Source organism: Phaenicophaeus curvirostris, chromosome 8, assembly GCF_032191515.1.
Source record: "Phaenicophaeus curvirostris isolate KB17595 chromosome 8, BPBGC_Pcur_1.0, whole genome shotgun sequence".
Classification (NCBI taxonomy): Eukaryota; Metazoa; Chordata; class Aves; order Cuculiformes; family Cuculidae; genus Phaenicophaeus; species Phaenicophaeus curvirostris.
In genome coordinates this window covers 25729722-25746694 of record NC_091399.1, presented here as the reverse complement: position 1 = coordinate 25746694, position 16973 = coordinate 25729722, and the positions used below count along the sequence as shown (strand labels likewise).

At 39.7% G+C, this 16973-nt stretch overlaps 1 protein-coding gene across 2 annotated transcripts in view; it reads right to left on the bottom strand.

The window, feature by feature from the left end:
- Positions 1-16973, bottom strand: part of ADGRL4 (adhesion G protein-coupled receptor L4) — a 76309-nt gene that overhangs the window by 32099 nt on the left and 27237 nt on the right. For both annotated transcript variants that reach the window (XM_069862857.1, XM_069862856.1), the window contains one exon: positions 4460-4612. In XM_069862857.1, the coding sequence (XP_069718958.1) occupies positions 4460-4612 (153 nt within the window). The remainder of the gene's footprint in view (positions 1-4459; positions 4613-16973) is intronic.

Below are 16973 nucleotides of genomic sequence, written 5' to 3'. Positions count from 1 at the left end.
GAGTAAGCCAACAAGGAAGCCACATTTGAATAGATGGGCATGAGCACTGAAGTTCATAGTATGGGTAAAATTATCATTATCTTCAGCAGGGCAATAGTTTGTTTCCATTTTTATTGTCCCAAACTGCAAATGTTTCTCTTGAATGAGGTGAGTTTTATATTGTCTGTATTTGTATGGTTTCTGTGACCTCAGTATTCATAGTCACAGAGATGACAATGTTATACACCAATGAATCTGGCAAAAGTGAAGAAAAGGATGGGGGGAAAAAAAGCATGATATTGTGCTACACACAGGCTACCTCATAATTAAATTCTCTCTTTTAAAGACATAGGGCTAGAGTTCTTACTCTTGGCTTTCAAATAACCTCTTGCATCAGTAAATTATAAAGCTCTTTCTGAAACAAGTGGGTGCCTGCCAGTGCCCTGTTGTGCAACTCTGTGTAAGACAGAAAAACTTCAAATCAAGTGAAGCGGCAAGGGTTGAAAACCATGACAATACCAGTTTGCATAGCAAGAGCACACATCAGCCTTATACCAAAGATTTCTTTGGCCTTGCCAGCTACACGGAGAAGGACATGTACGTTTTAACAAGATATTCAGCATGCAATGCAGTGCTAAAACATCAGCAACCGACAGCAAGCTTTTCTAAAACTTACAATGACTTATAAATAAATAAACATTTGAATACTTTCCAGACTACCATTGCTAAGTACCGGTTTCCATGTGATTTACTGATGCAACGATTTCAAAATTATGATAATTTGCCTTTCATGAATGTTTATTTTGATAAATTATTTATTTGTTATTACGGGCAGCCATACAAACTACCCTTCCTTATGTAATTATGTCAGATATTAAGTGTTATGGAGGTCTTAATGAGAAGTCAAGATTTCCAAAACAGCAGCAGAAACTCAAGCACCAAGGCACATCTCTGGCAACAGGATAGCTATTTAAAGTCTGGTACAGACACCCTGTCTAGTAGATGCAAATAGACTTTCTGCAGTTGAGTTATTCATATGGAATGTGTCCATATCACGTCTATCTAATTTACTGTTTCCTGGAGAAAACAAAAAAATCTGGATGACAAAATTAAAAGGCAGTATGCCTGATCTTGCAAGGTACTAATCAGCTTCATATCCATTTCAGATGAAGGAGACTGTCAGGGGCAGCCAACAATTTGTAACGGTTGCAAGAACGCTGCTTTTAAGTTCCTGCTTTGAAATGCTACGTGCAGTAGCTGTAGGTTTTTGTTTCTTTATATTTTGCAGTTATGCCTTTTTAACCAAATATGCAATTGTTGGACCACACATGGATAACAGCTTGTCAGTGCTTTCAGCAATCCAATTTTACTGGAGCTTTGGGGCGAGGACCTCAAACCATCCTCCTTGATCTACTGTGGGAACAGGACTGGGCTGCCAGGGCTTGCATGAACAGTCTTCACAGGCAACATGTCTGAGTAAAGGTTGAAGAACAGCAGCTTTTTAAACAGAAGAGCATTTGCCACAGCTCTAAAAAAAAGCCCTAGCCTTTTAGTAAATATTCAAAACAAATCCTGGAGCTGAACTTTGAAGCTTTTAGAATAGCTGCGATCAGAAAAATAATATCACCAACACCACTTAGGCTAGTGTGAAAATAGATTTATAACCTTTTATTTTATATCTGTGCTTTGCCACTCCTCATTTACTGCAGCAGGCAGGGAAATTCCAATTAAATTAAAAGTACTGAGAACAGTTATTATGTGCAGTCTTGCCAATTACTGGATTGTACCTACATCGCTTTGATTCTTCACCAGTCAGTCAAGACAGCTTGATGTCTACATTATACCTTCTGCTTATTAGTAGCTTGCAAGTGATTGAAAAGTCCAATTGCAAAGGACTAGATGTTCCCTCCCCGTGTCTCCATACTGGGGAAGGCAGCAGCATACACAAAGCAGAAATGAAAAAGCCTACGAATGGCACAGGTAAAAGAAAAGTTACCAATTTAGCATAATGCCATCCCCCATCCACTGCACAACTCCCCTGTCACGTACAAGAATGTGATGGAGAGTGGGTGCCTTCCCAGTACTTTCAGAAGAAGCTGAAAACCTGAAGAAGACTACTAGCATGTTCCTGGAAAAAAGGCAGAATGGCACAGATATAGCTTTCATTTTCATGTTTTTACTTTGTTGACCAGGGTGAAAAAAGTAGGCTTATATTTCACCTTTTTATTTGAAGCTGGCCATTCAGTAAAATGTGAAGACTAAGGAAAAAGCATGGCTTTTGCACAGTAAACAGATTTTAATAGCTGACATTCAGGACAGCAGAAAAAGATCGTCTTCAGAAATATCACATCCTTGTATTCCTTTTTTTTTATATTCTCCATTTCCTTTCTCCTTCTCTTTCTCTCTTGCTTCTTAGCCACCGGTTCCTCCTCTATCTGCAAGTTTCATTATCATTTCTTCAAGACTTCTGGCCGATAACATGGATGAAATACTGCTGACCCTCAACTTAGAACTTAACATTCAGGTTGGATTTAGGGTGAAATAATATTTCTCAAAGCTGTTGTCCCAAGTTCCCTTTGGGTCCAGTACCTTGAGAATCATAATCACTTTGTACTCAGAAGCTTAATATAGTATCCAAAGAAGGGGAGGATGCACATGTGTATGCACAGGGACTTGAAAATGAACTCACACACTTGCCCCACGGGGAACTCCAGGCACATTTCATGGCATTTGACTGTAAACAATAGGCTGCATAATGTCATACTCTCCAAAACTCAATCTATGTGTTTTTAAAGTTACTGCCATATACATTTACTGTATATTAAGAAGAAAGCCTTAGACTTTGCAGAACCTGAAAATATTTTGGGGCCCTACAAACTTGGGTAGGAGGATTACTTGGTAACTCTGTCCTCAGATTTGCATTGCATAACTTGCACTGTATTTACATTAACAACTTTGGTGTTTGCTACAGCTGCATATAGTACACCCCAAAATATGTCAGCTGCTTGCATGCATGTAATATCTACTACTTGTAGCAGCAGATCCTTTGGGTACAAAATATCCTATTATGGTTTCTCTGACAGATAAAGTAGAAATTAATTGTGGATCAAAAGGTTGTCCTTAGGACTCACTGCTTGGTAAAGTAATTGATACACTTGTTTAATGAGAAAAGGTGCCCACAGGTAATTTTTTATTTCGGTGTGAGTTTTGGAAGGTCTCAGCTCCTCCCATATGGATTTGAAAAATAGGAGAAGAAAAGTGGTTACCCCCAGAAGAGGACAAAAAAAGATCAGTCTGCCAGCAAAGGAAGAGAGAGAGAAAAAAGAAATTAGCAAGCTAATGGTAAAAAGCTAAAGTGACACAAGAACAGTCAGAGAAATAGCTTTGAAGGCAAAACTTCTGAAACTGAGGAAATGTCATAACTTAAAAATCAAAGCCTGGACCAGAAACTGTGAGAATATTTACAGCTCAATGTGCTAAAGTTCTCAATCCCAGCTAATTTAAGAACGATTCATAGCAGCTGGATAAAGTAGAGCTCTTTTAGACGGATGTGAGCAATGGGTAAGAAATGTTGATTAGATCACTTTCTGGCTTAATATGCAGTCATTCTGCTGATATTAAGAGCAGTAAGAAGAGAGGTTGTCAGCACTCACAAGCTCACAGGAGACATATCTAGAATGAGACACAGTCAGCATAAAGGTGTAAAGGGCAATAGATTTATTTCTCATTTTCCCATTCCCTGAGGACTGTTGCAACATAGAGAGAAAATTACCAGGAGTTTGAAAAAAGAGAATAGTTACAGTTCTTCCATTCAAAAGAAATCCTAAAGGATTGCATAGCTGTTCAGAAATAACATTTTTCCAGAGAACTTTTTCTCCCCTGTAATCTTGAACGAATTCCATCCAACTGCTACAGAAACAGAGTGTGATGGATGGCACAGGACATAGGATAACTACTGATCTTCCTCATTGCTTTTGATCAGACTTGAAAAATTAACAAGAATAGCCCAAACAAAGCCCCAACCAAAAAATATTTGGAGCATAATAGGTCAAACGTGTAGGGAATTTTGTTGGTCCTAAGCGACCTGAATGCAGAGTACCTTGCTACTCAGCTCTGTTCTAAGAGTTTGTCCACTTTGCTCAAAGATCAGTCAAAGAGGGGCATAACTGGGTGGATTGGGCATTTCTGCATTGCATTAACTAGATGTTCATTGCCTAGAAAGGTCATATGTGGATTAAAAATATTGTAAGCAGAGTCAAGATTGAAGTGTTATCGAAAGCAATAGCAGCTACTATGTTATTAGTGAAAGCGTGGGCCTGAACTGGAATATTATGTCTGTATCAGTGCAAATTGCAGGAATTTTATATCTAGACACAAAGCTTCACAAATCTGAAAGTATTTTGTTAGATTTCTATAATTATCAGAAAAAAAAAAATAAGACTGACAATGTAAAGCTAGCTAGCAGGTATTAACAACTTACCCACACAGGAGGTTCCATCATTAGGGACAAAAGTTTGTTGACCATTGCTGGATTTGAAACCAGGTGCACACATGCAGAAATAACTTCCCACCGTGTTTGTGCAATTGGCATGCTCTCCACATGGCTGAGTAGCATTTTCACATTCATTATCATCTGTCAAGAAATAAATTATGGAGAAATATATTTGCATTTGCCGATTGAAGAAAACAGTAAAATTAAAGCTTAATTTGGCCTCCAGTATTTTATTTATATAAGTTTTGAATGCTGAGCTGGCGCTCTTGGTGTTTGTCTGTATAGTTTTCCAATTGCCAGGGTGTAATCAGGTGTTCAGCAGCACTCTCCTGCCCTCATCCTGCGTGAGTCAACAAATGACAAAATCAGTGGGGTACTGAAGTGAATAGCTTAATTGGATATTCCCTTGGAATAAAGGATTGAGACAGTAGGTGCTCTGCCATGGTTGTATTTGATAACTCTCTTTAGTATTCACAAATCTAGTGAGTCACCCTGAGGTTGCATCTGAGCATTTAGAATCATGGAAAAACAGAGCTCAAAAGGATATCAAAAAGTCACCCAACACCAAAGCATGTTCCGTATAGCTAAACTGAGATGCTTTCTTGTGAAGGCCTCCGGTGGTATTTCTCAACAGTCCTGGAGAGCAAACTTAGAAAGTTTGTCCTACTGACTGGTCTTAGTTTCCAAATATGTTATTTTTTCTTAGTTACCGCAATGATCTTAAACAGATGAGCAAGATTCATGGCCTGATACTTACTCTTAGCAATTGCTCTGCTCATAATCAGTTTTGAACCTGCAAAATTACATGATCTGTTCTACAGGAATACTCCCACACCCTCAATAATGTATGAAAAAGGAATTACATAAGCAAGTTTTGAGACTGCTTCCTCTCTGCAGCGCACCCGCGTGTGTTACCATTGTGAAAATGGGAATCCAGCTAACTTGAGCAAAGGTCAGATGAAATCAAACTCATGTTATGAACTGGATAGTTGATCTTCTGCAATGACTCAGTAAAACTGTTTCCTCTCCGGAATATTCCAAGGTCCCTGTTATCTATTAAATAATTTTCAGGCCAAATCTGAAAGGAATTTCAAAGGCTTCCTTATCCAGACATTTATTAAGCTGAGAATAATACCCACAAAACTGATAACCCCATCTTTCCAAATAGCCCATTTCTCCCAAGCATCCCAAAACTCCGAAGCAAACAAATCAACAAAACCCTTCTAAAGAGGACACTGAGTTCTGAGTTTTCTACATTGCTAGAAAGGAAAAGAGTTAAAGGCTTCCTGAAGTCTACTGGGACTTTGTTCCTGTTCTCAAGCAAAAAGTACTCGTAACATGATGGATGACAGGAAAGAATTCTAACAGGAAGAAAAATAACAATTTATTGCAGAAGAGGAACGATTAAGGAGTGTGACAGGGACAAGAAATATGATTTCAGAAAGATGCCCAGGGATGAGTTTCAGAAAGGTGCTTCTGCTTCTTGATGGTCAGTGTTCTCATAAGATTTTTACAGATATGGGGTACAGATAAGTAAAGCATCACATACGCTAGGGAAGCAGAGAGATTAAAGTACATCAAGAGTTGCAAAGCATTGTAGGAATACATTTCTGCAATGTAACTTAGTCCCAACCCCCAGAATAACATTGGGAAAAGACATTTTTCAGATTTTGACGGGATTTTGGATGTCACTCAGAGATGCAAATATCAATTCAGAACTGCAGCTTTCCTCAGGGGAATTTGGGTCAACAGTATCAAATGGATTACACTCATTATAACTAAAATTGAATGTAATTTAATGAGGAATCTAAGTATAAAAGCACTTTGCCAACACACGTCAACAATATTTATTCTACAGTTCTGGTATTCATGCGAATACCTCAGAGATAGTGTATGATTTGGTCTTAAAGAATGCCAAAGTAAAATCAAATTAGTTTAAGTGAAATTACAGTAGAGAGGGAAAAAGTGTGGTGTTAAATCAAGTTCAAAAGAACACAAAAAAAGTCATTCGGCACTTGGTATTGTGGAGACCGGTCCCAAGGGCACTTTACAAATCTTAGTAGCAATGTCCACTTCAAATATAGTTTGATTTTGTCTGTGTGTTTGGCTCGTGCTGTTCCAGTTTGCTCCCATACCCTCATATTTCATGACAAAAAGAAGTGGACTATGTTATTTCAGCTCCCAAATAAACCTGGTGTTGGGAAAGTATTGGGACACAAAACCCCCATGCAGCACTACAGGCTTGAGGGAGAACGGCTTGAAAGCTACCTGGCAGAAAAAGACCTGGGGGTCTGTAATTCAGCAGCAGGACCTTTTTCAGGTGCTCCAAAGAGTTTACAAGCAATATTAAAATGACTCATGCAGCGGTCATCAATAAATTCTTTACGATTATACATATTTAACTCTATTAGATTATTGCTGTTTTCCCTCAATATTTAGGATGTCTGTAAGGGCTTTAAAGCTGACTGTATCACCTTGGAAGGCTTACCTATTGAAAGAAGCTTTTCAATAATTTAAGAAACCTTAAGAAAAATCACAGAATAGCAGTAATTTATACTGCACACACAACAACAGATATTTTAAAGAGTCAAATTCATAAGGAGCTCTCTTTTCACTATTCCCATGGTCTAATGTAGTACTGAGCAGATCATTCTGGGGAATAATTTCAATGGAAGTGGCATGTGGTCCAGTAAATGAATGACATAAAAGTCACTTATGTAAGTGGGCCCAGGGTGGTTCTTGCTACGGAAAACTACTGGTTTAATGAGAAAGTCAAATGTGGAAGAAGTTTTCAAGAAAGAAAAGGGTCTTATATACAGTTTGACTGGATTTGTTTAAATAATCTAATTTATATATCAACAATGATGGAAAAAATATCTTCTAGTTCTCTGTTTATAACTATTTGACCTTTATTCTTCAGACAGAATTTCAATGCAAAGCCTAGGGTCTTAAATTAATTTTCCAGATTTTACATGATTTATAATATTATTTGGTTTGTAATTTAAAGGATGTCAGTACCACCCCACTGGATTTATAGGTGGAAAATATTTTAAGTATTTTCTTAAACACAACCAAAAAAAAAAAAAAAGAATTCTGTCCATACAGAGAGGATACTTTAAATGACATAAAACATGTAATCCAACTACTTTGTTGCTACCTAATTAAATTAGGTTTTTGCATTCATTGCTGGCACAGATACCTATTGAACACTACAAGCAGTATGTCAGGAATGTACATTCTTTTAAAGATTTTTTTCTTTTTTTTTCCCAGTAACTGATAAAAAACTAGAAGACTTACAAACTAGTTTGGCCAACCTATGAAAAGCTGATATTCACCTTTCAAACTCAACTTGAATTGAGGGTGGTAAACTGGATATGTTCATTAGTATTAAACCAGCTTTTTAGGATTAAGTAACTCCACTCAGCAGTTTGTCACAGGGGAAAGAGCAACATCAATGCCAGAGAGCTATAAATTGGATATAAGATTTGATTCTCAGAAATTTTACATCATAGGAAACACAAAAAGGAAGAATGATTTGTGCATTTTAGGGCCATGATCCAGTTAGAAACAAGAGGAATTAGGGAAAAAGATGATAGAGGAAATTTCTTCACTCATACTCCGCATACTCTCTAAAGTGCAAGTTTTACCCTGTCTTATACCCTGTTTTAACACTGGTGGTTATAAAACCATAATCTACAACTGGAAAATAGCAGGGCAGCTACAGAATGTCATAATTATTGTGACAAGCATGAGAAGATGCTTTGAATTCTCAACAGGTATAAGATTTTTGCAATACGAGTTGCACATTTTACATGAAAAATGTCACAAAGGTAAGTCTTATGGCATTGGGTTTATCAAAACAGCTTTGAAGCATTTCCATTTCACTCAGCATATTTCCATAACAGACCTTTTCATGATAGGATGGCGTATAACGTGAAGAGTTACTTTTAGGGTGAAACTTGTAATATTGATTCATTTTCACATAGAATTTATTTTTTTTTTACTTTTTTTCCTTCCTGTAAATTTTTAAGTAAACTGTTCCTCCTTTTGCTTTACGTAACAAAGACAAGGTTGAAACCACCTGAGTTAAACAGAGTGGTTTGTGCCTTTTCAGCCCTCACCAATCCATGCAAAATGAGATTTTATTTTTCTTTTGTGTAGCAGTAAAATTTTGTATTATAGAATATATTCCAAGCTCTCTGGCATTGCATTAAGTTGTTATTAACGAGGCCGGTGAACCTTATTAATTGGTAAATGACCTGATTGGAAAGCTACCAGTGCTGAATGTGGAGTCTGGTTGCTGGTTCCTCCAGCTGGAGGAACCCTGAGGTGGTGTGGCTGATGGCTGCTGCTTGGGAGCTGACATGAAAAGCCTGCCCTAGAGCTACACAGCCTGGGAGCTCAGGTCTTGACTTCAATGCTCCCAGATCTTCTGCAAGAAGAGATGAAATTCCCAATGTCTTGGATCTATATCTGTGAGTTAGACCTACATTTCCCGAGGCTGCCTGCTAGGGCCTTGCTAGAGGCAGAGTCCTTGTAGCTCTTGTTCATCTGCTTCTTTGGCAGGGATGACTATCCTGGCTCCCTACAGAGATACTACGTGCTGTGGCAAATGTGCTTTGTGGGGTCTGACCTGGATACCAGGCTGCCCAGAGAGGCAACAGGCTTCCAAGAGCAGCAGAAACTTGGCTGCTCCTGGCACCTTAACATTCCAGAGAAGGATTTTAATGAATTACAAACTCCTCACCAGGGCTTGAGTTTGACAACTTGCATTTTCACAAAACCAGTGTGAAGAAGCATAGGCACAATGATGTGATTTTTTTACAAGTTTAATGAATGTTTGGTGTTACCAAGGACTATAAGCACCTCTTACTAAGGACATTACTGTATACTACAATATAGAGTCATAGAAAAGTTGGGGTTGGAAAGGACCTTAAAGATCATCTAGTTCCAACCCCCCTGCAATGAGCAGCGACACGTATCACTAGATCAGGCTGCCCAAGGCTCCATCAAACGGCCTGGAACACCTCCAGGGATGGGGCATCCACAAATTCCCTGTTCCAGAGCCTCACCAATCTCATGGTGAAGAAATTCTTCCTCATGTCTCATCTAAATCTGCCCCTCTCCAGTTTATACCCGTTGCCCCTCATCCCATCACTACAAGCTTTTGTAAACAGTCCCTCCCCATCTTTCTTGTAACTCCTTTCAGGTACTGGAAAGCTACTATTAAAACTCCTCAGAACCTTCTCATCTCCAGGCTGAACAAGCCCAACTCTCAGCCTGGATTCTATTGGACTATATATATCCCAGTACATTGGGATTCTAGTCAGCACATTTCCCAGGTGGCATAAAAAGAAGCAATTAAACCATCAACAATTAATTTTGCCCCAGTCCAGGCCTTTTGAAACCAAGGCTGAAGCCCTCTGGGGCATTCCTGTCTATCCAGAACAGCAGTGGCAACATAGGGCTGGGGACCAGTATTGGACACAGTGGTCTGAAAAAGGGACAGCACTGGGAAGGAAGGAAAGGCAGCTGGAGTGGCTGGGGAATACACTGATTCATTGCAGCCGGCTGTTCTCTTTTGACAGCAGCCTCTGCTACCAAAGCTGCTATGGAGCCTCTGGGGGAAACTAAAACTACCCTTCCCTAGAGCAACCCTCATGGGAGAGCAGTACTTGAAGTGCCTCACTTAACCCCTCAAAAGCAAGGAAATGAAAGGCTTCCTGTAAAACAAATTCCACTGCTACTCACCCTGCTGTGCTTAGCTTGTCTGGAGGTCTCAGAACAGTGGGTGATCTTACATACATTACTTCTGTGCTGCAGGACTGTGCGTCTACAGCCATCACAGCCTGAGTTAAGAATAGCGATACCATTAACAACCTTTACTTTCCTTCCTTGTGATGCGTTTCCATTAATGGTAATTTAACACAATTTGTTTATGATTCTCCAAAGATTCAGCATTCAAGTTTGGTCTAAATCAGCATGAAAGAGCAGATGCTTAGAAAAACCACTTGAGACTGCAGAACTGGGCTGGAAATCTCATTTAAATATGAATTGCTTTCATAATGGGCCCGATTCATCTTTGTCCTGCACTGAGGCAGGAGGCTGTGCAGTTGCAGCACAGGAAATCTTGCTCCTGTAAGCTCCGTCCTGCTATGATTTCATAGCCCTCTCCTCCCTGCAAGAGCTTTTCACGATGCCTTCTTGGGATGTTGTTCTAGCTTGCCAGAGCTTTTCACTGGTTTGAACTTGATGGCTCTGCAGATAGCTGGACTCTTAAAAGTCCTCAGTTCAGCACACATTTTTCCTCACGTTCTTCATAGTCTATGTATATATACAGAGAATATTTCAGATCATCTATTCCGGATGAAACCAAGAGCCTCACAAAGAGCCTCCCTTAGCCCTAGTTTAAGGCACAGGGCAGAACAGTCCCAAAGAAGACAGGCATATTCCTACGTGTTCAAAACACACTCAGGTTGAGTTTCAGAGAATGGACAAGGTTCAAAGAGGCTAATATATTATTTAAAGTCCATCTTTCATCCCTTGCTGGTGTTTTCAGACATTATACACTAAACATGAAAAACATTTCTTGTTGGGTAAGTGCCAGCGATGAAATTGTCAGTTGTTTAGCCACACAGAACAACCTGCCTTCTCAACACTTGTGAAGTATCAAAAAAAAAATTAAAATTTTAAGTTGTGATCACTCATATGTGAAGAATGGAGTGTGTGTGTGGGTGTGTGGGGGTACATAGTCCCCAAAAGTGTTGGTCCTTGACTGGAGATAAACAATTTACCCAGACAAGCATCTGCACAAATTTGAGAAAAAGGGAACAGAATGCTCAGATTAGTGAAACAGAAGGAAGGAGGGGGAATTAATAGCTGTTTAGTGGCCCTGTCCCGTCTTTTTCATAGCACAGCCCCTCCAGAGAGCAGAATCTGGCTGTGCTGTGTGCAGTAGCCATGGGCTCTCCCTTCTCCCCACCCTAGAGTAAACCTTAGGGCTGCACCAGCTAGTGGAGTCTAAGCAAGAAAGCTTCAGCTACAAATCTACAAGTGGGAAGCTTCAGTTTGGGGGTTTTATTCATTCTCTGTCTGACACCCCTTCCCTGATAGGATCATGAGGGGAAGACCTGTGAGTGCTATGAAGATTCACCGCTTCTATTACAGGCAAAACTCAGAGCTGGTCAGGCATCCCCTGCTGATGTGGCGAGTGGGGTCTCAAGGCACCTGTCATGGATACGGGCGAAGAGCACAACTCGCATTGCAGCTCAGGCACCAGGGGCCAGGAGCTGCCACTCACTCTTCAGGGAAGCAGACCATGACCTCCTTGCACCTGGAGCACTCCAGGCTCCCCTTCTGCCTGCCTTCCTCTCAGGAACTTGGCATTAATTCACCAGCTGAACACCTGGCCTGATGAGCTGTTAAAATGCAAAACTAAGAGAGAGACTGTAGCAGAGTAATGTCAGATGCTGTGAAATAGGAAAAAAAAAAAGCCTAGATGAAGATGGTCTGCTGAAGTTATCAGACTGGCTTTGGAGGTGAGGAGTGATGACTGGGTGAATTCTCTGGAAAACTGATTATAGACGCTGAATAGGAAGGGTTAAAACAATAATCCCATTTTCAGTTCCAGTAACACGCAGCTCCCAGTTAGCTACACTGTGAACTTGAACAACCCAAGGCTCCCATCTGACAGGATGTGAACAAGTAAGACATCACCACTCGGATCCAAACATTTTGGTCCCAGACAAGAGATAAGACAGAAGGAAAACAGCTTAGCAAACACTTTGATGAAGGGGGAAGAAAACCTTTCAGGCAGCACTTTCCCAGGTTTCAAAACAAAAAAAAAAAAATTAAAAAAAAATAGAAAAAAAAAAGAAAGTATTTATTCAGAAAATGCAGCCAGGAAACACATCTCCGCTTTGCAGTTTATATATGAAAACCACTGTGGTGCCATCATAGAATGGCTAAAAAAGATGTGAAAAAGGGGCTGAGTGAGAAACAACGGGGGTTGAATGAGGCAGAGCAACAAAGCATTACCTGATGAGCTTTATCCAACTCACTACAGCTACGCAGCACAGGCTATGATGAGAAACAACGCTGTTCTCTGATGGATGTGAACTCCAGTCACACAGGACTAAGTCCTGAGGACTTGAATGCCACATTGCAACAGCAGCACAGAGTTCCCACCGTGCTAGGCAGCCAGGGCTGGGGGCATCCAGATATCGTGGAGAATCACTGTGCTCCTCTGGGAGCCCTCCACATAATAGAGTGGCCAGTTTCAAAATTTAATGCCAGCGATGCTGAGGCATGTGGTGGTAGACACAAATGAGAAAGTGCATAGAGCTTTAATGTTTTATAAAGAAACTATCCAGGCACAGAACTAGATGTGCGTTAAAGGTACTCGGAGTTGAAGTAATCATTGACTCATTTTGTTTGGGGTTGTTCATATTAGATAGTTGGGAGATCTTGTTGCTGGATTCCTCCCCAGTGTGGGCAAATGGGTGTGTTTGAACTAAAAGGCAAACTCAGGTTCATCTCCAACTCTGAGAGGTGCTTTTCCCCAGCTGATTTGCTCCATCCCTCCCTCCTCCTTGTGGCAGGCTCTGAAACAGCAGGACTGTTTCTGCATTTACTTCCAAGTGAACAGAACTGCATGGTCATATTCAGTTCAAGTGTATGAAAAGCATCTCCCTAAGAGGGCTTGACCTCAAACTCACAAATGTCCAAGGAGTGGCTCCAATTCACCTGCATCTGTGCTTTTACAGAAACAAAGGGGCAAAACCCGCCAAGAGCAGAAGTCAAGAACGAAGACCACATCGCTCTCGCTTTTCTCACCCCACACAGATCTAATTACCAAGATCCAACCTCAACATCCTGGCAGACATCCTGTGTCAAGCCTCCTACTCAAGGATTAGGCAGAATGTCATTGAGACACATCATCAGTCTCCAGGTTGCCTCCTGCAAAAACATGGAATTAAAACAAAGTGAAGTGCAGCTGAATGGGACTGTGCTGGATTTGAACTGGCAGTAGTGTGCAGGTGTCAATGTTTTTCTGAGTGCTACCAGCAGAAGGGTGTTATAAACTTCCACGTTATTAAATTACATCAGTCTGGGTTTCACTTTTGTTGCTAGCTCGCTTGCCTACACTGAAGCTCATCCTTTAACTGAAAAATAAAACGGCACATGTGCAAACAAAATATTTTTACTTAAAGAAAAGCAAACAGCACAGAGGTCCCATACCAAGAGGGATTTGTCAGTGGATAACTATGCCCCCTGCAGAACTGAATTGGCAGCCCAAGTAGAAGTTCTATTTCAGCACTGTAAATAAAACCAGATTCTAAAAACCAAAGAAAAACAAACAAAAAAACCCTCCAAACCCTATAGCCATACAGTGTCTGCATTGCAATTTCTTGCAGAATTCACATTGCATTTTCCATTTATAATAAATGCTGGCATAAAATTGACACCCTGAAAGTAGATATATTAGCATGTGAAGCTGCAATCTTGATTACATTATTTAACCCTTTCTTCAGTTTATATATATATGTACATCATAATTTAGTCTGCATACACACATATCCACAGTATTCTGGTACCCAATTATAATAGAAAATAAGACTCAAAGTTGTTGATCAATTCCCACTTTGCCTGGTTCTTGTTATTTCTTGTACTGATTTCTGAAAACTGTTTGCAGAACTTTCTGAACCAAAATGTATAAACTCAGTATGATGTATTCTGATGTTTGTCTAAATCTAAACTTTCTTTTTGCATATTACAGCAGAATTTGTGAACTGTCTTCTTGTAAGTAGCTCCCCAATAGCTGCAAAGAGATTGCACACTACCATGCACCACGTCTTGGGATCCATCTGAACTGCATCAAATAGATGTTAAATGCATCTGAAAAAAAGGCAGTATAACCATATCAGGATTACTCTATCCATGTCTAATCCCCAGCAGCTACTGGGCAGATGTCTCCTACAGCCGGTTACACAAGGACCATTGCTCAGAGGCTGTGATCCCTCTGGCTTCTTTAACAAAGCCCCATCTAATAGCAAGTAAAACACAAGACTGGAAGTCAGGATGAACGTGAGTTCCTGCATCTCCAATTTCCAGACTGCCTTCCTGCCCCTGAGGAGATAAACTCTATGTCAGTTTATATTTACCACTTTAGCAGCATTTTTAGAAGGGAAAAGAAAATCTGAACTCTAATGAAATGGTTTTTGCTAGATCATGATGTAACATTATGAAGAAGCTTCAGTAGGAAGTCTTTTTTTGGTGGCAGCAAGGATAGTTTCATATGCAGAAAGGACAGTCAGGCTCAGTGTTTAACTAGAAATCCTTTTTCATGCTTTTGAATCCGCTACGTAAAAATAGGTGGTACTTCTAAAGTGCAGGTGTCCTACCACACTGTCTTAAATAAATTTTGCCCTCAGAAAAATAATTTACTGTAACATACCTGGTACAGTATTAAAAACATTTCTTGCTTTTAGCTTTGAAATCTGTATTATGTTCCATTTTGGATTTAAAAGGGAGAATACAATGAAAGGTGTTGTAAAATTTCTTTGAAAGAAGTAATAGCTCAAATAACATGGAAAGCCATAAACAATGACTACAGGAGAAGTTATTTTTTTCCATTGTGAAACAGTATTCATTGATTTCTGAAACCACAGGCTAATTATGTTCTGAGTGGACAAAGCACTTCAATAAGTCTTGTCTGGGCAGAGACATTGAGTTCACAACATACTTTTGTCAAACCCAAGTTACAGTAGTGAGGACAAGAGTAGCTTGATGAAATTTGATTCAGGAGGTTAGATCAGGTGACACAATGCTAATCTGAGATGCATGAAACTACATTGCTTCAAGTTAACATTAAACTTAGGTCATTGGAAGAAGATTAAACCATAGAAAAGAATATATTTACTTTTTTTTAATGTCAATACTGTTTTACTCTTGTCAAAAATTACATGCTAACTAAGCATCTTCTGCAGGAGCCCACATAGCTTGCACATGGCTTGGTGGCACTGTGTTTTTTTATATTAGCTCTATTTGTAAGTTATCCCGTTTAAATGCTTTGGAATTCAATAGCTTCACTACTGGATAATAGAGTAATTCACAAAAGGAAATAATTTCAATCTATAACTGAGAAAAGCCATTAATTACTGGAAAACATCCAGTCTCCAAACCTGAAGATAGCAAATATGGTCTGGCAAGGAGGAGACAGTTAGGCTGAGGAATTCTACCCAGAGGGAAAACATGCCAGCATTACTTCGGCTAGACTAATGACTTCAACAATAACCACTGAAGTATTTCCAGCTACTGTCAATGCTGTAAGTATTTAACTCCACGGTGAAAGTATCGTAACTACTGACAGTGATATTCTCCAAGACTGAGCCCAGTAGTGAATTTCTGATAACAGAAGTCACCATAAAAAACAGTGTTTGTGTCCATCTGTCTTATTATTTTCTTCTGATGTGAATTAAAGCTAGATAAAATGATGCAACTGGAATTAGAAGTTATAAAACTTGGAAGAAGTTAAATCTATGGTACTGCTCAGCGTCAGTTAGAGAGCTGCAGATTTTTTGGTAATCACAGTCATTTCCACATAAAATAACCAAATATCATCTTAGTGGAATTTGCTCATTTGAAAAGTATATAGCCCCCTTCCTTTCTGAAGCAGCCTCTTCCAAAAGCCAGACTGTTCTAAAGGCCAGATTTACATTTTATCTCTCCCTCCTGAACACTACAGCTTTGAAGTGATGGAGCACAATGTCTCCTCATGCCAAACAGCTTTGGTAAAAAGAAAAGTCCAGAAAGAGCTCAGGCACACAACCTGGAAAACTTTAGCTGCACATCAAATGGCAGAATGAGTTCACTCACTCAGGTCCTTTAATGACCTTTGAAAGGGAGGGGGGTACACAGCATCCTAATTCAGTTCAAAGTAACTTTTTCTTTGCTGACTACACCAATGACCCTGTTCTTCAGTAGTCAATACATACTAGATTTAAATGTTCTGTTTATTCATAATCACTGTTGTCTACAGAACTGGCATTTTCCAGTGAGGGCGTTTATTCTTAGATACAGGGGGCAAGGACTTTATTAACCCAAAGGTATGAAACACGCTTAGTAGGCAAAAATATAAAAGTTCCATTAAAAACATATCTACAATTTGGACAGAAGTACTACTTATAACAGGGGATAACGCTGAACTGTGGCACAAGTCAGAACCAAAAACACTTTCAAGTTTGTCTACCATAATACAACCTGCCACATAAAGTGTTATTATATGCATTTTATGCCTGGGAATGCTGACAGGTGGGAGGGTGCAGACATGTTGCATGAACATTATGCATCTTTCTGAAGTGACGCCTACACCTCACTGGAAGGCGTAGAGAGGCAAGTCCTACTGCAAGCAGCAAGGCTGTGTTAGTGCCGCTCTCTAGCCAGGTTAATTAGCCTTTTAAACACAGTTTCTATTAGTCTGAGCATAGCCTTGTGCTGCACA